The sequence below is a fragment of the Apodemus sylvaticus genome, chromosome 9, assembly GCF_947179515.1.
Source record: "Apodemus sylvaticus chromosome 9, mApoSyl1.1, whole genome shotgun sequence".
In the NCBI taxonomy this organism is placed as follows: Eukaryota; Metazoa; Chordata; class Mammalia; order Rodentia; family Muridae; genus Apodemus; species Apodemus sylvaticus.
In genome coordinates, this window is record NC_067480.1 from 76,526,923 (window position 1) to 76,552,434 (window position 25,512).

Below are 25,512 nucleotides of genomic sequence, written 5' to 3' on the forward strand. Positions count from 1 at the left end.
GGTCATCCTTCTCATATTTCCATTGGCTGACACATTTTGGGTACTTATTAAACTCATGAATAAGATTAGATGACATAGAAATTGTTAGCTTTAAAACAATTAATTTTTGGAGAAGGAGGACTTAGTGTGCCATCTAGTGGACATATTTAAATTTCTGGTAATCAAATATTTAGGATTGTTTTTACCTTTTCACAACCTCTTGGCCTCTTTTGATTATTCATGCTTATGCTGCAAACCAAGTAATTATTCAATTTTACTATGATTTTATCTCATTTTTGAAAATTATATTTGAAAATAACTGAAAGCATCTAAAACAATCTAATGACACTAATATATTTGAACAACAACATAGGTTACAATAAAATATATTTGATTTTTCTCAGTTTTCATCAGCTAAGAAAGAATCATTGGAACCAAAATTTAGGTATGATAGTTATTAAATGTCTTATATATGGTCATTTAGTCACTTTATTATATTTCTTTTTCTTTAGAGAAATCCAAGGCCAGTTACTTACCAGTTCCATCCCAATTTAGACTACTACAAAGCACGGGGAGCTGACCTGATGAACAAAAGCCGGTAAGTCATTGTCCATCGGCAACAGTTGTGAGTCACAAACATTCATAAAGTCATGGGGAGTTTTTACATCTTTCCTAAGGACTGTTTTCTAGATTTTAGCATGTCGAGGATAATATATGTAACGAATCTTTGTTTAAAGTTCTTTAAGGTATCATAAAACAGTATTTTATGACAGTGGTAATATGAGTTATTACAAGCACTGTAGTAATCCACAATCATTATGTAGTATTCTCAGCACACTAAGGCTAGTTCAACCTCACGACACAGCTGTACCACTCCTGGGCATTTACCTACAGTGCTCCAAAACATCATGTCACAAATCTTACTTGCCTATTAGCATTTACCATGTAACTATTTGTAGTAGTTTTAGAACTAACCTACCGGTCCAGTAGTATAGTAGTGGATAAAGAAAATGTAGTAAATATATACAATGAAATAGTTATAAGCCACAAAAGCCTGGGGAGGGAAAAAAGAAGGCAGTATTGGGAGGGTATGCTCAACATATAACATATACTGGCATGAAAATGTCCTTTTATGACACAGTACTGTATACAATGAATGCATACTATGAAATTTTTAAATATATCAAAAGAATATGTTTTGAAGTTACCAGTTTCATATTTCTAACACTAATAAACATGAATAGTTTCTACTTGGTATAATCTCTTTCTGTATCTTTACTGTTGAATGAAAAGAGGCATTTCTATGATGTATTTTTAAATTATTTCAGTAACAAAATTAAAATTGCGTTTCCCAATTGACTTTGAAACTACAAAATAAGCTTATAAATGCATCTTGTGTGTGCATCAGTGATTGCATACATAGAAATCTTAAGGGTCACTGTAGGAATAAAAAAAATTAAAATCTTACTTTTAAAAGAAATTAACATTGGCATAAAGGGTTGATGAACAGTTTTGTTCTTTCATAATACTGTACTTAGATGTCTCAAGAGTTTACTTGTCAAACCCAAACCATTTCAAATTAGAATGCAATTTCAAAGTTTACTCTAAAAAACAATGTTAGCAATGATAGATAAACACTGCCAAGTTGTCCAAATTTTTTTCTTAAACATTTTCCTGTGTGTTAGTTTTCTTGTGAATTCCAGCAGCCTAAATATACATATCTAGAGTGCAGACGTACAGCGTGGTCTGCATTAAAATGACTGCTGCTTAGGAGCTAGTGGCTTCAGGGCTGCGGAAGAGTATAACAAGGAGGCTGAATGTTTTTTATTCAATTTATTCTTTATTTATATTTCAAATGATTTCCCCTTTCTAGGATCCCCTCCCTGAAAGTCCCATAAGCACTCTTCCCTCCCCCTGTTCCTCAGTCAACCCCTTCCCACTTCCCCATCCTGGTATTCCCCGACACTGCTGCACTGAGCCTTTCCAGGACCAGGGGCCTCTCCTTCCTTCTTGGGCATCATTTGATATGTGAATTGTTTCTTGGGTATTCCAAGCTTCTGAGCTAATATCCACTTATCAGTGAGTGCATACCATGTGTGTTCTTTTGTGATTGGGTCACCTCACTCAGGATGACATTTTCCAGATCCACCCATTTGCCTAAGAATTTCATGAATTCGTTGTTTTTAATAGCTGAGTAGTATTCTATAGTGTAAATATACATTTTCTGTATCCATTCCTCTATTGAGGGATATCTGGGTTCTTTCCAGCTTCTGGCTATTATAAATAGGGCTGCTATAAACATAGTGGAGCATGTGTCCTTACTGCATGACGGGGAATCCTCTGGGTATATGCCCAGGAGTGATATAGCAGGGTCCTCTGGTACTGTTATGCCCAGTTTTCTGAGGAACCACCAGACTGATTTCCAGAGTGGTAGTACCAGCTTGCATTCCCACCAGCAGTGGAGGCGTGTTCCTCTTTCACCACATCCTCGCCAACACCTGCTGTCTCCTGAGTTTTTGATCTTAGCCATTCTGACTGGTGTAAGGTGAAATCTCAGGTTGTTTTGATTTGCATTTCCCTGATGACTAAGGATGTTGAACATTTCTTTAGGTATTTCTAAGCCATTCAATATTCCTCAGGTGAAAATTCTTTGTTTAGCTCTGTACCCCATTTTTTAATAGGGTTATTTGGCTCTCTGGAGTCTAACTTCTTGAGTTTATATATCTTGAATATTAACCCTCTGTTGGATGTAGGGTTGGTAAAGATCTTTTCCCAATTTATTGTGGAGGCTGACTTTTAAACTTCAACCTGAACCTTTCATCCCAACAGTAAAAGCAGTGCAGTGTTACTACAAAAGCCCCTGCCTTGATGGAAATGTTTGTCTCTTACTTTTACATAATTGTGAGATCATCTCCATGGCTCATGAGACTGCCTGGAGCTCCATTCTATTTGTTCTTTTCATCTGAGTCTTATTTCACAACTAGTAGCTAACTAGTTCATTTGATTCAACAAACTTTATTGACTGTTGGATTTCTATTATTTCAGGCACCAAAAGTACCCATATAAGAATCACACGTAATTCTTTACCCTTCAAAATCCTGCCCACCCTTTGTTTTTGTTTGTTTAGATACTTAGTTGGTATATGTTTAAAAGAAAATGGAATATTAGGGTCACTTGTTATATAAAGATCTCTTTTTCATTGGGCATTTTATTTATTTATATATCAAATGTTACCCCCTTCCCCAGTTTTTCCTCTGGAAGGCCTCTATCCCATCCTCCCTCCCCTTGTTTCTATGAGGGTAATCACCCACCCAGCCTCCCCCATTCCAGACTCCATGCCCTGGCATTCCCATTTACTGGGGCATCAAGCCTTCACAGGACCAAGGGCCTTTCCTCCCATTGTTGTCCAACAAGGCCTATGCTACATATGCAGCTGGAGCCATGGGTCCCTCCATGTGTACTCTTTGGTTGGTGGTTTAGTCCCTGGGAGCTCTGGGGAATCTGCTTGGTTGATATTGTTATTCTTCCTATAGGGTTGCAAACCCCTTCAACTCCTTCAGTACTTTCTCCAATTCCTCCATTGGGGACCCCAGGCTCGGTTTGGTGGTTGGCTGAGAGCATCCACCTCTCTTTGTCAGGCTCTGGCAGAGCCTCTAGGAAGACAGCTATCTCAGGTTCCTATCAGCAAGCCCTTCTTAGCATCCACAATAGTGTCTGGGTTTTGTGTTTGTATATGGGATGGATCCACAGGTGGGACAATTCCTGGATGGCCTTTCCTTCAGTCTCTGCTAGGTGCAAGTAGTCTGCTTCTTCCTGAGCAGACTACTTTAATGAAACTGCTAAAAACCCTCAGTTTACAGCAGTTCATATTTTACTTCTGCTCACCCTCTTGCAGTCTTTCCTCAGTCTTCCAGTCTTCTGAGTATTTGTGCTGTCTTCTAACATACCCTCTCTCCACTCCTATGCCACCACTACCCTGGCTTCTCTGTCTTACCTTAGCTTTGAGCAGTTGCACAGTATAACTCTGAACACTCAGTGCTTCTTTCATCTGGCCTTGCCATGCCCTTTCTAGGGAGAGCCCCGCCCACAATTACCTCCTAAAGGACAGTCTTTATTATTGTCAGGATGCCTTCTCCCTGTCTACTGTCCCAATACCTTCTGAGAATTTATCATTAAAAAACAGCAGCATCCAGCTAGGTATCTGTTGGGTTTTGCCTGTGATAATCTAAACTAGCTGAGGTCAGGTACTTGCTATCATCTGCCATGGCTAACAATGTGGAGCACAGAGGACAACTTGAAGTCAGTTCTGTCTGTCCACCATGTTCTCAGGCTTGATGACGAGCACCTTTACCCACCAGGCCATCCCTCTCGCTACCAATGATTGAATATTTTCGAGTATATATACTCAAAAAATAATCATCTGAATCCAAAGACAAATAAAAGATTAGAAAAATGTTACATTTGTAACAAAGTATAAAATTATCAATGAATAAAGAACATACACAGTTCAATAAAAAGCTCAAGATATTTTTAATTATTCACTTTACATCCTGCTCATTGTCCCCACTCCTGCTTACCCCCTCCCACAGTCCTTCCCCTATGTACCCTCCCCTTCTATTTGAGAGGGTGGGGCCCCTCTGGATAGCCCCCCCACTCTGACAAATCAAGTCTCTGTGAGACTAGGCCAAACAAGATAGCCCAGCTAGAAGACCATATGCCACACACAGGCAACAGCTCTTAGAGAGCCCACTCCAGTTGTTCAGGACCCACATGAAGACCAAGCTACACATCTGCTGCATATGAGTGAGGAGGCCTAGGTTCAGTCTGTGTATGTTCTATGGTTGGTGATTCAGTCTCTGAGATCCCCAAGGGTCCAGGTTATTTGACTATGTTGGTCATCCTATAGATTTCCTGTCCCCTTAGAGGCTGCAGTCCTATCTCCTGTTCTTCCATAGAGTCCCCAAGTTCCATCCACTGTTTAGCTGTGGGTATCTGTATCTGTCTGAGTCAGCTGGTGGGGGGGAGTTCTCAGAGGACAACATGCTCCTGTCTGTAAGTATAACAGTGTATCATTAATAGTGCCAGGGATTGGTGCTTGCCCATGGGATGGGTCTCAAGTTGGGCAGATTATTGGTTGGCCATTCCCTCAGTCTCTGCTTCATTCCCTGTCCCTGTATTTCTTGTAGACAGAATACATTTTGGGGTGATAGTTTTATGGGTGAGTTGGTGTCCCTATCACTCCATCAGGGTTCCTGCCTGGCTACAGGAGGTGGTCTCTTCAGGTTCCATATCCCCAGTCATAGCTAAAAATACCCCACTTGATTCTTGGGCGCCTCCCTTATCCCAGGTCTCTGTCTCTTCCTGGAGATGCCCCATACCCTACCACAATTCAGTTGCAGATTTTCATGCATTCCCATGGCCATGTAGCCATCTCTCCTGTCCCTCCCCACACTTGATCCTGCACCCTCCCATCCCCCTCCCCACCCCTCTCCCACCCAGTTTCCTCCCTCCACCTGCCTCTTGTGACTATTTTATTCCCCCTTCTGAGTGAGATAAAAGCATCCTTGCTTGGGCCTTTCTTCTTGTTTAGCTTCTTTGAGTCTGTGGAGTGTAGCTTTTTCCTCCTCTTCCTCTACTTTCCTAGACCCCTTCCAGACCCTTTGTCTGTACTCATTCCCTTGAGAGCTCAGCCTATGTCATGACTCTGCTAATCATGAAAAGTTTTTAACTTATGTCTTCAGTTTTATTCCTTCTCTAGACTCACCACTTATTTCTCTTGGACGTCCAATATACAGTCTCAAATGTAACTCTTTTCAGAATGAATTATTGATTTTTACCTCCATACCCATAAACCCATACCTGCTTGCCTCATGGTGGTTAACAAAACATAAGGGGAATCCCATTGTGGTGAGTAGTATTACCTGGAGTCCTAAAATCATCTTTAACTCCTCTGCTTTATCCCATATCTCACATCAAGTTCACCAGCAAATATTTCAAAATGTAATAAATGTCCTGCAACAAAAGGGACTATTTCTGTGCTGCCAGGATCAGCAGGTCAACACGGCTCACCTGGCCATTGAGCTCCTTGCTAGCCTTTCTGCTTTCTCCCTTTCTTGTAGAAACCATCCACTACTCAGAGCCTCTTAAAACACCTAAGGCAAAATCCAAAAAATCTTTTCCCATGCCTTGCAGTGGAGTCATTTGCTCTCTACTGTCTGTCCAACCTTTCACTCTGGTTCTCTGTGCACATATTCACTGGGCTACAGCCATGTGACAGTGGGCTGCTCTCCATTCTCCATGTGGAGGATTGTTCTCAAGAGTTCGTGAGAGGCTCCTACTCACAGGGCCTTCTGCAATAATGAACCCCTTCGCTCTCCCCTTGGTTATCCTGGCCTTGTTATAACAGTCCTGCCTGAGATAGTATTTTATTTATCTATCTATATAGCTGTTTATTTATTTATTTCATTGATTGTGGGAATTGTTCTGTGTGATTCTTATATTAAATAGAAACTCCATAGTTATCCTTTTAACTGTTAACTATCTTTGCACCTCTGTTGTATAGCACTATCCTCCAAGCCAAACAACCTACAACCTAAGGTGTTTATCTTACAAACATCATCTCACCTAGGTTTGGTGACTGATGGCATTTTTCGTAGATAAGTGGTGGGGAGAGTCCTGGCATCCTCACTTGAGTGTCCAGCCATTCCTCCCAACCAGTTGTATGCTATTCTGCCAAAATTACTTATGCCCTTGGGGTCCTAGGGAAGGGCTAGAGTATACAGCATGGGAAAGACTAGAAGGGGGTTCCATCTATTATGGCTTTATGGAAGCCATCTTCCAGGCGGTGTGAAGATTTTCCACTGTAGCCATTATGGGGTTACTCATATTCCTGTGAATAAGCCCTTACTGTGTTCTGTAAGGAAGCCCAATAAACTCATTGGTTCCCAGGGTGAAATTTTAATGGAATAATGCCCTGGTTTGTAACTAGGTACATTGGATTTTAACAACCACCACCTAATGTTGGAAGGTTGTCTTCATGATACCAAAGAAAAATTAATAATCATGAGTGTCACCCAGCTTGTGACCTATAACAACAGCCTGCCTGAAAAATGTGCTGGTTCAATAGTGGCACAAGTGTTAGGGAGTAGCCCCCACCTGTAGGCTTTATTGAAGCCCTACTCTATGAGACAAAAGCTATACCTGACCCTGCTAAAGTGACCAAGAACCTGAGACTAGACAGATAGGTCATAGCCCTGAGGGGAAACCTACTACTACTATTCTGCTAAAGGAACAGAGTTAAAATTATTCCTAATGACATATTGCTCAAGCCTCAGCAGAGAAGCACCTTCTTAGACCAGATGGTAATAAGCACAGAGATCCACAACCAAGCTGTGTGCAGAGTACAGGAGATTTTGGAGGACTCGGTTCTAAGTAGAATGTGTTCATGAAAACCCTCTCCTCAAGGATTTCTCCCAGATTCTTACCTACCTTATGTATGTATGTATGTATGTATGTATGTATGTATGCATGCATGTATGTATGTATGCATGCATGTATTTTTAAAGAAAGCCCCATCTTACATCATATATTCTAATCCTCTGGCTCTCACAATCTTTCCACTACCTCTTTCACACTGTATCTTGGTACCTAGGTCACTGCAGGTTATATATAGAATCTTTTTCTGAACAGAAAAAAATAATTTTGATGAAATTAGTCCCAGTGTTATTTGTTTTCCAATTCTATAATTCACCTCAAATTAATTTTTGTATATAGAATGATATGAGAGTTGAAGTTTATCGTTTTTTCTACCCTGTGCAACTCCTTAGTTACTAGGCTGTTGCTATGAAGAAACATCATGTCCAAAGTAGCTGATTTTAAGAAGTTTTAATTGTGGCCTTGATTGTGTCTCAGAGTCCACAATCATCTTCATGAAAAGCATGTCAGCAGGTGTTCTTGGTGCTGTAGTGGTAGCTGAGAACTTATATCCTCATCCAGGCAAGAGGCAGGAAGACAACACTGGGCCACATGTGGGTTTTTGAATCCCAAAGCCCACCCCTAGTGACACCCCTCCTACAACAAGACTGTACCTACTGATCCTTCCCAATGTTCGATAGCCAGGGACCACACATTCAAGTATGTGAGCCTATGCGGACCATTCTCATTCACACCACCACAGATACACAGCCAGCTTTTCAGCACTGGTTGTTTAAAGGCCTTTCCTTTTCCCATTGAATTAAATTGAATTTTTGATTGTTACACATATCTGAGTCCCTTTTTGAACTCTCCCTTTTCTCTTATAAGACACGATTTTATTATGTACTTTTTAGGAAGTGTTGATATTTAGGTAAACTGTCTTTCCATTTATCTTCCTTCTCATTTGGCTATTTTCCAGTCTTGAATTTTCAAGTAACTTTTATGATCAACTCTTTGATTTATACAATTTTGGAGAGATGATGGCAAGAATAGAATTAGAGCCGGGTGATGGTGGTGCATGCCTTTAATCCCAGCACTTGGGAGGCAGAGGCAGGTGGATTTCTGAGTTCGAGGCCAGACTGGTCTACAGAGTGAGTTCCAGGATAGCCAGGGCTACACAGAGGAAACCCTGTCTTGGGGAAAAGAGAGAGAGAGAGAGACAGAGACAGAGACAGAGAGACAGAGAGAGAAAGAGAGACAGAGACAGAGAGACAGAGAGAATAGAATTAGACCCATAGAGTTTGCAAAGAGCTGACATCTAGGAACCTAAATCCTATCTTCACTTAGTTAGACCTTCACATTTCTTAGCTATTCAAACAGTATAGATATCTAACATTTTTTAAATAAGAGAAAACAAATTCTCCTTTCCTGTGTCTAATTTGTGCCTTCATATTTAAAGTATGACTGCTGTCTTTCTTGGACTCACATGTTTATTATGTGAGTCCATGAAACTTTATTCAGTACTCCTCCTGCCTTGAGGCTATAGCAGTCAATTCTCAAAAGATACTGATTCCCGTGGCCCTGCCTGAGAGCTCTAACTGTTCTCCACAGAGCATTAACCGCAGCTGCCCTAACTTTTTTCTAAGGTATTCGGTGATTCTCAAATTGTGAAAAGAGGGACAAAGAGGAAAAAGAAATTTCCCAGTGAGTGAGTAATTCAGAATTATGTCCTCTTCCATTTTAGTGTGTTCTTCTAAGCGAGAGGCTCCTTGGCTTTTAAGACAGTGAGTGTAAGCTGTGGTTACATTCTGGAATGATTCATGTGGCTCTGGATCATAAGACCAGAAAATAGATTAGTTAAAGACTACCACTCAAGAAATAGAAGTGTTTATTCCTGTGGATATATCTTGGGAAACTTAATGGCTTTATATCCTATGATTAATGTATAGTTGCTAATTACTCGTTATTGTTAGTTTAACCAATGTTATAAATTGTTCAGACCCAATTAGGTAAGCTCCAGGGTATACCTTATCGCTATCCATTTATCAGTGCCAGCAGTTTTATCTATAATAATTACTACTTCTTTTGCTTTGCACCATATTGGGAAACAGTCTATCTTCCAGGTGTTAGGAGAGTTGTAGTCACTGGGGTTCAGGGAGGTGTTGAGACAGGGACTCTCGTACCCCAGGCGAAGGCTGTCCTTTCAATATTACTCTTTTGCCTATATCTCACAATCAACCAAAACTGTGGTCTTTAGAACAGGATGAAAATGTTTCCCTTACAACCCAAACTCTTAACTCTATCTTGTACTTTTTTTAATAATGTCCTATAAAATCTGGGGCTCCTTGAGATGGGAAGTGATTTTCTTTTCTAAGATAAGAAACCTCAGCTAGGTGTGGTTTCTCACAGCTTTAATCCCAAAATTCAGGAGGCAGAGGCAGGTGAATCTGAGTTTGAGGCCTGCCTGTTCTACTTTGCATGTTCCAGGACAGTCAAGGCTACATAATAGAGACCCTGTGTAAAAGAGTAAGGCAAAATGAAAAATAAAGATAACAAGTCTCATATTATGACAGGCAAATTAAAATTAGAGGTAAATGTTTTTAGATGCCAAGTCTGATGGCATATACTTGTAATCTCAGTCCTCAGAAAACTGAGGCAGGAGAATTGCAGGGTCAAGGACACATTCTCACTTAAGAGATGGGGTGGGAACGATGCTTATATGAGAGGGAAGATTTCATATTCTGGTAAGTTTAATACACCCAAAGTAACAGAGTATAGAAAAAATTTTCAGTTTATAAAATTGAAAGTCTTCAACTTAAAAGAATTTTTAAGAGTATTAAATATCCTGAGTCATGAAAGGAAGGATGTGATGCAGATGTTTTGGGCTAAACACCACACAATCTTTTAGTCTCTGAAAACTGACCAGTTGTGAGTCTTTTTCTCTCATTGTATTAATCACTGTCTACTGCAGAAATAAGCTTCTTTGATGAGGATTGAAAGATGCACTTATCTCTGTGTGTAATAATAAGTTAGAGTTGGTTTAATACTATATCCTTTTAGCAAAATAATAGTAGTTGGTTCTCCCTGGTGCCTATAACCTACCTAGTCTCAGGTGCTTGGCCCCATTACGGGGGGCAAGCATGAGGTCATCCTTGTGGAACTGGTCTTAAATTCAATCTTAAAGTATTCTGTTCTTCCCATAATGTTTATGCCACTATTGGCCAGTCAACATATCTTGCCAGACCAGTCAGTATTGTATCTTTCAGGGTTCACAGCTGGAAGAGCAGAAAGATTGTAAAAGCCAGTGGATGACTATCATGAAGTGTTTTCTAGATACAACAAGGCAGTTTCACACATGAACTCACAGCAGCTGTGATTGCATGCCCCAAATCAAGCCAGACAAAATTCTAACATGGAAGAGAGATGTAATAGGAAGTTCCACCCCTACCTTAGGAGCTTTGGTTGATGGATGTAGGGAAAGAGAGAGTTCATTTTCATTAGGGATGCAGTCCCTGAGAGGGTATCTATGCCCCAGTAATTGTATGTATGCACATATGTGTATGTATGTGTCATTCATGCATACTTATACATATACTTAACAGCACTAAGTACACTCCATGAGTAGAAAGAAAACCAGTAGAAAGAAAACATGTAATTGGGAAACAGTCATGGTGGGGATATATAGGGAGGAACATTCGGGAGAGGGAATGGAGGGTAAACTTGATCAAAACATTATGTGAAGATATGAAAATGTCAATAAAATATTAAGTACTACCTTAGATCTTAGAATTATCTTGGAAGTGGTAGTGTAAGACATTACAATAATCTAAAATAATATTATCTTGCATTCTAGCAACTGTCTTAAATTTCCATAGTCTTTGCTGAAGAGAAGCATTAAATAAATATAAGCCTCAACCTACTCAGAGTAAATCAGTAATAACAAACTAGCAATATACAGGAGTAAACTGGGGATGATGTTTCTATCCCAAAAACAAGATGTGTATATGCACTTTTAAGTACTTTTGTCCTTAAACATAATCTTTTTAATATATCTAATTAATATACAAGATATTAGATAACTGTAGGGCATTTTTGAACAGATGTGATAGATTCTCTTTCCTCCTCATCTTCCTAACCCATTGCTCTCCCTAACCCCCTCTTAACCTGTCCTTCCTGGAGTCTCCCTCCTCTTCCATGTTCCACATGTGCTGTGCCTACCCCATGTTCTTCCCCATCATTTGTTTTCACCCTTTCTTTGTCTCCTTTCTAGTTTTTAATACTTATGCCTTCAAACCCCACACACATTACAGACTAGAATCTACATATAATAGAGGACATACAATTTTTTGTCTTTCTGAGTTTGGGTTACCTTGCTTAGAATTTTACCCTCTAGATTCATCTAACTGCCTAAAATTACATGTGCATCTGCACCACATCTTCATTCCCTGTTCATTACTGCTGGACATTTGGGCTGGCTCCATTTCCCTGCTTGCACACAAGGAACAGCAGCAAACACAGATGTTTGCATGTCTCTACAATAGGATGAGGCCTTTTCCTATGCCAAGAGTTCTGTATCCAGGTCATAGGATGACTTTGTTGTTAGGTTTTTGAGAAAACATCCACACTGGTTTCCATAATGGTTGTCCTGGTTTGCACTCTTCACCATTGCCTGTCAGATTTTTGGATTACAGCCATTCCGGCTGGGATAAGATGGCATCTCAGAGTAGTTTTATTTGCATTTCTCTGATGACTAGAGATATTGAACACTAAAAATGTTTATTGGCCATTTGTGTTTCTTCTTTTCAGATTTGCCTGTTCTTTTCTTATCCTACTCATTGACTGAAAGTTGGGGGTATTGTTATTTTTTTTAAGTTTATTTTACGTGTATAGGTGTTTTACAACCATTGTCTGTACCACATGTGTGACTGGTTCCTGCAAAAGCCAAAAGTGACTATCAGATCTCCTGGATTTGGAATTACAGATGGTTGTGAGTCACCATGTGGTTGCTGGGAATTGAACATAGGTCCTCTGGAAGAGCAAGCAATGCTCTTAAACACTGAGCCATTGCTCTAGCCCTAAAGTGAATTTTAATGAACTATATTATTTAAATTCTATCCAAGTCCAAGTTATTAGAAAAAAAAAAGTTATCTATTCTATGTCAATGTCAATCTTTTTCTTTCTTTTTTTTTTTTTTTTTTTGGTTTTTTTGGTTGCTTTGTTTTGTTTTGTTTTTTTGATACAGGGTTACTCTGTATAGCTCTGGCTGTTCTGGAACTCACTCTGTAACTCTAGATCAGGCTGGCCTCAAATTCAGAAATCTGCCTGCCTCTGCCTCCCAAGTGCTGGGATTAAAGGTGTGCCACCACTGCCTGGCCTATTTTTCTAATTGCAATATTTTTTACAAGCCATTCTTCTGATATTGCTATTTTTCACTCAACTGAAAATAACAATAAACATAGCCATCTGAAAATGTTTAAATGTACCTGTATAACAATTATGCCCATAGAATTAAGAAAATGAAGGTGGAAGTATAATTAGATAAAAATATATCCCTTCCCTTTATTTCTTTTTAATTAATTTATTTATTTATTTTACGTATATGAGTACATTGTAGCTGTTTTCAGACACGCCAGAAGAGGACATCAGATCTCTTTACAGATGGTTGTGAGCCACCACGTGGTTTTTGGGAATTGAACTCAGGGCCTTTGGAAGAACAGACAGTGCTCTTAACCACTGAGTAATCTCTCCAGTCCTTCCCTTCCCTTTAAATGCTATTATTGGTAGGGCAGAGAGTGAAGAAAAAATACAGAAGTGAACAACTGAATGAACAAACCAGCCTTCAGCCTTGGTGAAGAGACATAGTAAAAGAGTAACCCCAGAACTACAGCAGAATGCAGGAGAGGGGTACTTTAAAATAAAGTCAAACTGATCTAAGAAAATTGTTATAGTTAGTAATATAAACACTTTTATTTTTATTTGGGGGGTCCTTTTTATGGATTTTTTTATTTGTTCACTTTTGTTAAGGAGAAGGATTGTTTTTAACACTATTGCTCTGTAGTATTGCTTGAAGTCTGAGTTACTGATTTCCCCAGAAGTTCTTTTACTGTTGAGAATAGTTTTTCGCTATCCTGGGTTTTTTGTTATTCCAGATGAATCTGAGAATTGCTCTTTCTGGATTTATGAAGAATTGATTTGGGATTTTGATGGGGATTACATTGAATCTGTGGATTGCTTTTAGCAAGATGGCCATTTTTACCATATTAATCCTGCCAATCCGCAAGCATGGGAGATCTTTCCATCTTCTGAGGTCTTATTCGATTTCTTTCTTCACAGACTTGAAGTTCTTGTCATACAGTTCTTTTGCTTGTTAGGTTAGAGTCACACCAAGATACTTTATATTGTTTGTGACTATTGTGAAGGGTGTCGTTATTTCTTTCTCAGCCTGTTTATCTTTTATAGGATGGCTACTGATTTGTTTAAGTTAATTTTATATCTGGCCACTTTGCGAAGTTGTTTATCAGCTGAAGGAGTTCTCTGGTGGAGTATTTTTGGTCACTTAATTATACTAGTTCTGCTAGTGCATGACAAATACAGCAGGGGACACACTCTCAGCCAGCCATTTAAGTGAGCACAGGGTTCCCAATGGAGGAGCTAGAAAAAGGACCCAAGGAGCTGAAGGAGTTTGCAGCCACAGGAGGAAAAAAAATGTGAGTCACCCAATACTTCCAGAGTTCCCAGGGACAAAATCATCAACCAAAGAGTACAAATGGAGTTACCCATGGCCCCAGACACATAGGCAGCACAGGATGGCCTTGTTAGATACCAAAGAGAGGAGAGGCCTTTGGTCCTGGAAAGACTTGATGCTGTAGTGTAGAGAAATACCAGGACAGGGTTGACTGGGGAAAGGGAGATGGCTTATGAGATTTTTGGGGGAGTGGGAAACCAGGAAAGGGGACAACATTTGAAATTATGCTGATACCAAAACCACACAAAGATCCAACAAAGAAAGAGAACTTCAGACCAATTTCCCTTATGAACATCAATGCAAAACTACTCAATAAAATTCTTGCCAACTGAATCCGAGAACACATCAAAACAATCATCCACCATGATCAAGTAGGCTTTATCCCGGTAATGCAGGGTTGGTTCAATATACAGAAATCCATCAATGCAATCCACTACATAAACAAACTCAAAGAAAAAAACCACATGGTCATTTCATTGGATGCTGAAAAAGCATTTGACAAAATTCAGCATCCTTTCATGCTTAAAGTCTTGGAAAGAACAGAAATTCAAGGCCCATATCTAACATAGTAAAAGCAATATACAGCAAACCGGTAGCCAGCATCAAACTAAATGGAGAGAAACTTGAAGCAATCCCACTAAAATCAGGGACTAGACAGGGCTGCCCACTTTCTCCTTATCTTTTCAATATTGTACTTGAGGTACTAGCTAGGGCAATTAGACAACATAAGGAGGTCAAAGGGATACAAATTGAAAAGGAAGAAGTCAAACTATCACTAATTGCAGATGATAAGATAGTCTACCTAAGTGACCCAAAAAACTCCACTAGAGAACTCCTACAGCTGATAAACAACTTCAGCAAAGTGGCAGGTTATAAAATCAACTCAGGCAAATCAGTAGACTTCCTATACTCAAAGGATAAGCAGGCTGAGAAAGAAATTAGGGAAATGACACCCTTCACAATAGCCACAAACAATATAAAGTATCTTGGTGTGACTCTGACCAAACAAGTGAAAGATCTGTATAACAAGAACTTCAAGTCTCTAAAGAAGGAAATGGAAGAAGACCTCAGAAAATGGAAAAATCTCCCATGCTCATTCATTGGCAGGATTAATATAGTTAAAATGGCCATTTTGCCAAAAGCAATGTACAGATTCAACGCAATACCCATCAAAATCCCCACTCAGTTCTTCACAGAGTTAGAGCAATTCTCAAATTCATCTGGAATAACAAAAAACCCAGGATAGCTAAAACTATTCTCAACAACAAAAGAAATTCTGGGGGAATCAGTATCCCTGACCTCAAGCAATACTACAGAGCAATAGTGTTAAAAACTAGTGGTATTGGTACAGTGACAGGCAGGAGGATCAATGTAATAGGATTGAAGATCCAGAAATGAACCCACACACCTTTGGCCACTTGATCCTTGACAAGGGCTGAAAACATCCAGTGGAAAAAAGATAGCCTTTTCAACAAATGGTGCTGGTTCAACTGGAGGTCAGCATGCAGAAGAATGCAAATTGATCCATCTTTATCTCCTTGTACTAAGCTCAACTCCAAGTGGATCAAGGACCTCCACATAAAACCAGACGCACTGAAGCTAATAGAAAAGAAAGTGGGGAAGACCCTTGAGAACATCAGTACAGGGGAAAGTTCCTGAACAGAACACCAATAGCTTATGCTCTAAGATCAAGATAAATTGACAATTGACAAATGGGACCTCATAAAATTACAAAGTTTCTGTAAGGCAGAAATCGGCAACCAACAAATTGGGAAAAGATCTTCACCAACTCTACATCCAACAGAGGGCTAATATCCAATATATACAAAGAACTCAAAAAGTTAGACCCCAGAAAACCAAATAACCCTATTAAAAATGGGGTACAGAGCTCAACAAAGAATTTTCACCCGAAGAATGTCAGATGGCTGAGAAGCATCTTAAAAAATACTCAACTTCATTAGTCATTAGGGAAATGCAAATCAAAACAACCCTGAGATTTCACCTTACACCAGTCAGAATGGCTAAGATTAAAAATTGAGGAGACAGCAGGTGTTGGCAAGGATGTGGAGAAAGAGGAACACTACTCCACTGCTGGTGGGATTGCAAATTGTTACAACCACTCTGGAAATCAGTCTGGCAGTTCCTCAGAAAACTGGGCACATCACTTCCGGGGGATCCTGCTATACCACTCCTAGGCATATACCGAGAGGATTCCCCGGCATGTAATAAGGATACGTGCTTCACTATGTTCATAGCAGCCCTATTTATAATAGCCAGAAACTGGAAAGAACCCAGGTATCCCTCAACAGAGGAATGGATACAAAAAAAAAAAAAATGTGGTATATATACACAATGGAATACTATTCAGCCATTAGCAACAATGAATTCATGAAATTCTTAGGCAAATGGATGGAACTGGAGAACATTATACTAAATGAGGTAACCCTTCTCAAAAGATCAATCACGATATGCACTCATTAATAAGTGGATATTAGCCTAGAAAATTGGAATACCAAAACATAATCCACACATCAAATGATGTCCAAGAAGAATAGAGGAGTGGCCCCTGATTACGGAAAGACTCACTGTAGCAGTGTAGGGGAATACCAGAACAGGGAAGTGGGAAGGGGTGGATGGGGGAACAGAGGAAGGGAAGAGGGCTTATGGAACTTTCGGGGAGTGGGGAGCCAGGAAAGGGGAAATCATTTGAAATGTAAATAAAAAATATATCGAATAAAAAAAGAAATGTAAATAAAGAAATATTTAATATATCTAATTAAAAAGAAAAGAAAAGAAACCGTGAAATGGTTGTAGAGAACGGTTGAGGCTTGGCACTGTGATAGGCCAGGAGAGGTCACTGGTAAAGGTGCTGCCTCAGTCATGAGCTGTATAAGAAAGCAGGCTGAGCAAGCTATGAGAAGGAAGGAGGTAGGCAGCACTCCTCCATAGCTTCTGGTTCACTTCTTGCCTTCGATTCCTGCTCTAAACTTCCTTAGTGATGCCCTGTGCTGTGAAATTTTAAGCTGAAATAAAATCCTTCCCCACCACCACCAAAAAAGAAACATCTTGTTTTTTGTTTAAATCTAAAGAAAGACTTTAGGTGGTAGCTGGAAGTGGGTCCTGACTCAAGCACATAAGGTAGTGAAGACTCTAGAGCTCTTTAAAGCAAGCAGGGAATCAGGGTTAGGAAAAGCTGCCAGAACCACCCATTTCCACAGTCAGTGAAACTGAGCCAAAGGAGTCCCAAAACAGTCCAGTCAGAACTGACTTATGATGCAAGTGTTTCAGACAGATTCTTGCTTCTTCTGAAAATGTTGCTGGCCTAGGTAATGCCAGTAGTCTAAGTTGTCAGCACTGTTTCCAATCTCTTTAACAGGAGACAATACCCATAGAGACTTCAGTCTCAAGGACTTGGTTATTTAGTATCTTGCTAACTCCAGATTCCTCTGGCTGTTTGTTTCAACACTGTACATTATACTCCCTTTCCAGTCCCTAATGCCCTTCACATCTCACAACTGCATTCATTCTCATGACGTCATAGAACACACCACACCCACTAGTACTGTTATGGGGTATTTATTAGTTCATGTAAAGAATGTTGCTAGTTTATTCAGCACTTAATTGACTAACTTTGGTGTTAAAACTGTCATGCCTGAAAATCAAGCCATGGAAAACTTGCTTCTTCTAGAAGTTTATCTTAAAAACACCTTCAAGAGTTGGTTTAAAAAGATAGTACGTTTCTAGATGTTCTTAGTACTAGATGAAGAAGAATATTTTTTAAGACAAAAACATTTTTAAAAGAAGCTCATCTCTTTTTAAAAGCTGTTCAGATGAAGAGAAAAATCTCTCAGCACATTCTTGATCTATATGTTTTTGTGGTTATTAGTATGATGAAGATACATTAACCGTACTCTCTTGATAATGCTATAGCTGCTTCTTGGTACTTGTACCAACATATAAATTTCACAACTGGCAATATGGGAATTTGACTAGTACATTTTTGTTTATCTAAAGGGGTAACAACATTATAAACTTCTTCATATCTTTGAATTATGGATTTTGATTTACACACAAGCAAGACTGAAATGCATCTGAACATGGCTGCCACCCTGGTGCTGGTACTTTCTAGGAGTAGGCATGCGTGCAGGCTGCGAGCAGCGGCAGAAGCAGCAGAGGTGACTGCTTTGTGTGTCCAGCACTGATGAGCCCTCCCGCTTTATATCAGTCATTGCTTTCATTCAGTAAACATGGATTGACAGCCCTCTCTTTTGGCAGCTATGGCATGTGCAAAGTGAATGTGCCCTGATTCACTGGGAAGCTGCTAAAGGCTGAGCAGGAAGAGGTGCTTACACTCTGTGTATCCCTACTCTCAATGGAAACATTTTGGAAAAATGTTAAGTAGCTTAGTTCTGCAAACAGGAAACTTGATGTAAAAGGAATCATTTGAGTTAATTTTATTACATTATTTTTATACTTCTTTGAGAAATAAGTAAATAAATCTTTGTTCAAAAAGTCTTTAAGTTTGAATAGTTCTTCTCCAGTTCAGTGTAAACCCTCTAGTAACTAGTCCATAACATTAACTAATACCATGTGAGGAGACTTTATGGAAGGGAGAAACATAATGGTATTCTCTTTATTACAGAACTGTAGATTGGTTCTGTTCAGAGTGACAGCTAGTAATGCCAAGTAGATAATAGGAGAAGGAAATGACAGTAAAGTCAAGGTAACTAACTCTAATAGACTGTTTCCATTTCTCTGAGAAGAGGCTAAGTGTCTACTAATGATTGGAGAAATTCAGATAGAAACATTGGTATTTACAACCTCCTACAACTAAATTGATTTTTAATTGTAACTAGTCTTCAGCATAATAGCCCTGAGATACACTGCAAAACTGAATCATTAGAGAAATAACAATACTCATTTTGTGCTCTCTTTGCCAGACATATTTATAACACAGATCCTGTCAAACCATGGAAGACAAGAAAGACAGTGTGAGACCGGAGATGGGTGGAGATGGGGTAGTTAGGGGTTGCTACCCACTAGATGGTGAACTATAACAGATATCGAGTTCTGGATCTTTAAAAATGTCCAACTATTTGTAGGTCTCCTTTATACTGCAAAGCAGTTTTAACTCATACACATATCTAAGTGTTTTTGTATTAATATGTTTAGGATATAATATAGTCCTCCCAAAAGCTTCATGTATCTAACTTGGTCCTTAACTGGTATTTCCAGTTGAGAGTAGTCATCCTTAGATTCCTAATAAGATGACATTACTGGAAGATGGTAGAAAGTAGGAGGTTGCACATAGTTGGAGAACACAGATTATCAGGAGTTTCTGGCCTGGGCCCTTGAAGTGTCAGTCTCTCTTGCCACAAAGTCAGCAGCTCTGTTCTGCAGTGTGCTCCCAACCACGGTGACACTCAGGGCAATGGGACCAGCTGCCTACTGACTTAAACCATGAGCCAAAATAAACCTGTCCTTCAGTCACTAGTGGTAAGGAAACAAGTACAGCTCTACAGTAACACTCTCAGCAGCATAAATGTTAGAGATCTTAGCTGGTCTAAAACTGATCTTTGTCTTCAGCTAAGAAAATAATCTTAGACAAGCCAGTATAAAACAGAGTTGGGTTTTATCTAAACGGAGATTTTCATAAAAATTTTAAGTCCAAAGATAGAAGGCAAAGACACTTGGAAAGAAAGACACACCTCAGAGGATGGGTAGAGCTTCTCAAAGAAGAGTCCTGTTTTGTTAACGGATATTTGTGATAAAGATTTAAGCACAATGTTTAAGAGAAAGATGGCCATTCTGGAAAGGGCATGAGCTTACAAAAGGAGAGTTGGGATTAAATGTCCCAGCATCAGCCTTGTGCACTGTGCTTGTGGCACTCACATTACATCTGAAAGCTTGCTAAGAAGCTCCCTACCTGTCCTGCCTGTGTTTGACATCTGAGTTATAAATGGCTTCAGAGTTGTCTTGGATGGAAATGTCATCTGATAAAGTAAAATCAGGAGCCACCAGGGCTGGATGTACAAGAGTTTTTAGTGAAACTTGTTATAGGTGTATAGTTAGGAGAAGAGAAAGGTGTTGAGCAAATGGCGTGAGATCTGTTAGAATAGAATTGAAGACCCAGAAATGAACCACACACCTATGGTCACTTGATCTTCGACAAAGGAGCTTAAACAATCCAGCGGGGGAAAAGATAGCCTTTTCAATAAATGGTGCTGGTTCAAGTGGAGGTCAGCATGCAGAAGAATGCGAATTGATCCATTCTTATCTCCTTGGACTAAGCTCAACTCCAAATGGATTAAAGGCCTCCACATAAAACCAGACACACTGAAACTAATAGAAAAGAAACTGGGGAAGAGCATTGAGCACATGGGCACAGGGGAAATTTTCCTGATCAGAACACCAATAACTTATGCTCTAAGATCAAGAATTGACAAGTGGGACCTCATAAAATTACAAAGTTTCTGTAAGGCAAAGGACACTGTCAAAAGGACAAAACGGCAGCCAACAAATTGGAAAAAGATCTTCACCAACCCTACATCCGACAGAGGGCTAATATCCAATATATACAAAGAACTCAAGAAGGTAGACTCCAGAGAGCCAAATAACCCTATTAAAAATGGGGTACAGAGCTAAACAAAGAATATTCACCTGAAGAACTTCGAATGGCTGAAAAGCACCTTAAGAAATGTTCACCATCATTAGTCATTAGGGAAATGCAAATCAAAACAACCCTGAGATTTCACCTCACACCAGTCAGGATGGCTAAGATTAAAAACTCAGGAGACAGCAGGTGTTGGTGAGGATGTGGAGAAAGAGGAACACTCCTCCACTGCTGGTGTCAGTCTGGCAGTTCCTCAGAAAACTGGGCATGACACTTCTGGAGGACCTTGCTATACCACTCCTGGACATATATACCCAGAGGATTCCCCAGCATGTAATAAGAACACATGCTCCACTATGTTCATAGCAGCCTTATTTATAATAGCCAAAAGCTGGAAAGAACCCAGATGTCCCTCAATGGAGGAATGGATATAGAAAATGTGGTATATTGTCACAATGGAATACTACTGAGCAATTAAAACAATGAATTCATGAAATTCTTAGGCAAATGGTTGGAACTGGAAAATATCATCCTAAGTAAGGTAACTCATTCACAAAAGAACATACATGGAATGCAGTCACTGATAAGTAGATATTAGCCCAGAAGCTCTGAATATCCAAGACACAATTCACATATCAAATAATTCCCAAGAAGAAGAAAGGAGAGGGCCCTGGTCCTCAAAAGGCTTGATGCAACAATGTAGGGGATTACCAGGAGGGAGAAGTGGGAAGGGGTTGATTGGGGAACCAGTGGAGGGAAGAGGGCTTATGGGACTTATGGGGAGAAGGGAACCGAGAAAGGGAAAATCATTTGAAATGTGAACAAAGAATATAGAAAAAAAAAATCCTTGATTCTCAGCTGGCTAGAGGCATCTAGCTGGCTCTAGGACAAAGGGCTTCCTTTCCTTCTTATGTCCTAACTTCCCCTCAGTTTGTTAACTTATTCAAGTCAGGCATTCTGTCACAGCTAAGAAAGTCAGACCAACACATGCTGCTTCTTAACTGGAGTAGAAAGGGGTGAAGAGTGTCTTCTTGGGCAGCTATACCCTCAAAAATGAGCACAACTTTGACACAGAATGAACCTTGTGGAAGGAATAACTGATGATGCTCATTTTCCATAAAGCACATTACTATTCAGTAGTCATGTTGTTTGTACTTATTTATGTAGCTGACTTAGTAAACAGCCTTTTTCAAGGCTAGACGTGTTTGATTCAAATGGAATATGTAAAATACATTATCCTCCAGTAAATAATGTTTTCCCCCTTCACCTGATTTTTCTTCTTCCTCTAAGGACCAATGCCAGAGGTGCTCCCCTGAATATACACAAAGTCTCCAACAGCTTGATTAACTTTGGAAGAAAGTTGATTTCCCCAGCCTCAGCTCCAGGCAGTATGGGTGGCCCTGTACCTGGGAGCAATAGCAGCAGTTCCTTCTCTGCTGCCATCCCCACCAGGACCCCCACAGAAGCCCCAAGGCATCATTTGCTTCAGCAGCAGCACCACCACCACCAGCAGCAGCAGCAGCAGCAGCAGCAGCAGCAGCAGAGGCTGATGAAATCTGAAAGCATGCCAGTACAGTTAAACAAAGGTAGGAGAAAGACCAGTAAATCCAAAGAACCTGAAGTGTAACATGAGATTTTCTCACTTGCCTGTGAGAGACCAACATCTCAGAAGCAGAAATACATGAAATCTTAAGTTTTTAAAAATCTATTGTTTGTGATCCTTTGAAAGTTAGATATTAGATATTGTATTGCTCTTGATTATATTTTATGAGGTATTTGACAACATATTCTTTAACATTGATACCTCAGTGTGGTTTACATTTTGTTATATACATGTCCACCTGTCCAGCGGTATGAACAGCCCCAGTATAGAACTCCTCCACTGACTGTGTTCTCTGACATGGGCTGTACTAGTCACAGCAGTTAGCAGTATGTCATGGTTTAGAAGAAAGTTTGGGGTCTCTCATCTCACCCACCTGTGTCATAGCTAATGAATACAAACTGAATCTTTAGGGAGAAAAAAGAAGCTAAACAGAAGCTTTAACATTCATGACGAGCATTCAAGTCCATACACTAAATGGTTCTACCAAAAATCAGGTCTAAGACCAGAGAAAGCCTTCAAGATAATGGAGGCTGCTGTCCTGAGTGCTCTCTCCTGCCCACGGGGTCTCTTCCCTTAAGGACTCTGTCTACAGAGAGCCTTTGCATTCTTACTTAGAGCCTCCAGACTTCCTTTCTATAGAAAATAAGAAACAAGCACATTTCTTTTTACTGGTGGGACTATTAACTATACATTGAAAGTAAAAAATAGCAACGTGATGGCAAAATCTGGACAGAAAGCATAGCAATTGTAGACATTCAGTCACAACAAACATTCCACCTAAATCTTGGTTCATGCCTTACAGGAACACCTATATTAATAGCAGCATTCAGTATTTAGTGGTACCAATAGCAGTGGTAAATTCAGCACAAACAAAATTTAAACTACATTCATATGCTTTGCTTAAGTATACCATGTATAAAATTATTGTAAAGATTTTACATATTGGCATTTAAATTGTAGTATAGGCCCTGGTGATGCCAGTTAATGTGTCATGAACATATGTGCACATGCATGTCCATCTGAAGCCTTCCATTGCTGTCATCATGTTTTTAGTTTTTATTATATTAATTTATCTATATGAGATATTAGGTGTTATATGATTAGTATTTAAGGTTTATTAGAATATTCAGTTTACCTTCTATGAAAATATCTCATTTAAAATTACATTCTTCTTTGTAATGCAGACTGTCACACATGATTTAAAGAAAAGGAGACATCAAGTCATTAACATGCTGAAAATGTATCTTAATGCCAGGAGACATGCCCACTTCCAGAATGGAAATGAATGTTATTTTATATATCTCTTAATTGTACTGTTTTATTGTTCTAAACAAATATGATTTCAATATTGCTTTGATAACAAGCTCTAGTCTGTTGTAATTCTAACTGATGGCAGGCAAATGAGTTAGAGAATCTCTTAATGCTTTAGTTTAAATTTTCTGAGAAACCAAGCCAAATGACTGTAGAATATAAAGTTGTATCTCTAAGGAAATGTCAAGTATTAATACCACAATAAGTGAGAAAGGAAACGCATGACGATGGAACAATCGCTGAAGACTAATTCCCCAGTTGTAGGGAGGAGCAGAGCACTGCAGCGCCAGCGGAGCATGGGTCTCAGAGCACTCTGAAACTGGTCCCTAGCCTAAAAGAAATTGCCCTGGTTTGTTCTTTCATAGCTTTTCTAGTTTGTTTCTGGTTCATTCTTCTCATGTGAACTCCTACCAACACTGTCCCCCAAAACAACAAAATAACAACCAATACTTATATTAACAGCAAAAATTCCTGTTAGTGTTCCTTCTTACATAGAAGATCAAGTGAAGTAAAGGGCCAAAAGAACCACTTACAGAGACAGAGCTTCTTGCTTTATGATCTTCCTATATTGACTGATAAAACCTCAACAGTCCCTGATGCTCTGACGATTTTCTCACCTAAAGGAGCTCTGAGCATCAGCCTGGGGAAGCTGCAGGCTCAGGAAGCCTGTGGTGCTTATGGTGACAAATGAAGAGTACTCCTCCAACTCTGGCCTGATACTGGATTCCCAGAGACCCTGTGTCCTCACAGACAGCTAGAACCACAGCAGCCTGTCTGCAGGCTCATGTTATAGAGAGCCCTCCACGGAGTGACAGTCTTTTCAGTGTACTCTGATGAAAAGTTCGAAGGTTGTTTGCAAAGATGGAAATGTGGCTTTTCTAGGTTGTAGTGATTTGTAATTCTAAAGGGGAGGTTGTGTCACCTTAACATGCATGGTGTAGTTTGTGTGTCCACTGAGGAAGAGAAAATCAAGAGAGTGGCTGTTCCCTCATCTTCTTAGTAATAGTTCTCTTAAATATTAAAATGTGAAATCTATATAGCAAAATGATAACTGGTATAGACTTAAATGTACAGAAATCGAACCTACCATTTATTAATTTAGTAAACAGTACTATAAAAACTTGGCATGTGACCATTTCATTTCTACTTAAAGCATTTCTGTGAGACGTGGTCCTTTTCACAAATTTTATTTTGGTTATAGGAGAACATGTCTGTGTTCTGTTAGTAGATAGAAATGCTGTAATGACACAGTGTGACCATGCTACAAATCAGTGCATTAAGTGGTCAGAACACTGAGGGGTGCTATTTAATTTAAAAATCTATTTTTACTAAAATATGTGGGTGGGTGTAATTCTGTATATTATTATATATTAATCATATTTTATTATATAGTGTATTAATTAGTAATTTATATATATTAGTAAAATGTATATAGTTGCTATATCCATATATTATATAAAAGCTGAAGAAGAAGCAAACCTATTTAATCATGCACTGTCCACAGGAAATCTGGTAACTTTTAAAAGACTTGCTTTCTTCTGTTTAGTAACCTCAAAATAGCCTTCAGACACTGCTGTATCCAGGGGTTATTCTGATGGCTGTGACTGTGGCTATTGCTGGGCACTGTCGCCCCAGAGAGAGAGCTGGAGGACGACCAGGGTCTGAGTGCCCGCTCTAGATGGCATCTCCTTCCGTGCTCCTTTTCTTCCTTGTCTGGGTCACTAAAACCTGCTCTACCATCTCTGTTCTCTTGTCTGTATGCCCATCTTCTTTGTTAGAACACTGCCTTATTACAAGCATTTACTATGGTTCCAATTTAATGTTGCCTATAATAAAGGGTCACAGATG

At 39.4% G+C, this 25,512-nt stretch overlaps 1 protein-coding gene across 1 annotated transcript in view; it reads left to right on the top strand.

The window, feature by feature from the left end:
• Positions 1-25,512, top strand: part of Tbc1d5 (TBC1 domain family member 5) — a 533,074-nt gene that overhangs the window by 435,542 nt on the left and 72,020 nt on the right. Inside the window, exons 17-18 of the mRNA XM_052191804.1 lie at positions 492-577; positions 22,041-22,336. Coding sequence (XP_052047764.1) covers positions 492-577; positions 22,041-22,336 — 382 coding nt within the window. The remainder of the gene's footprint in view (positions 1-491; positions 578-22,040; positions 22,337-25,512) is intronic.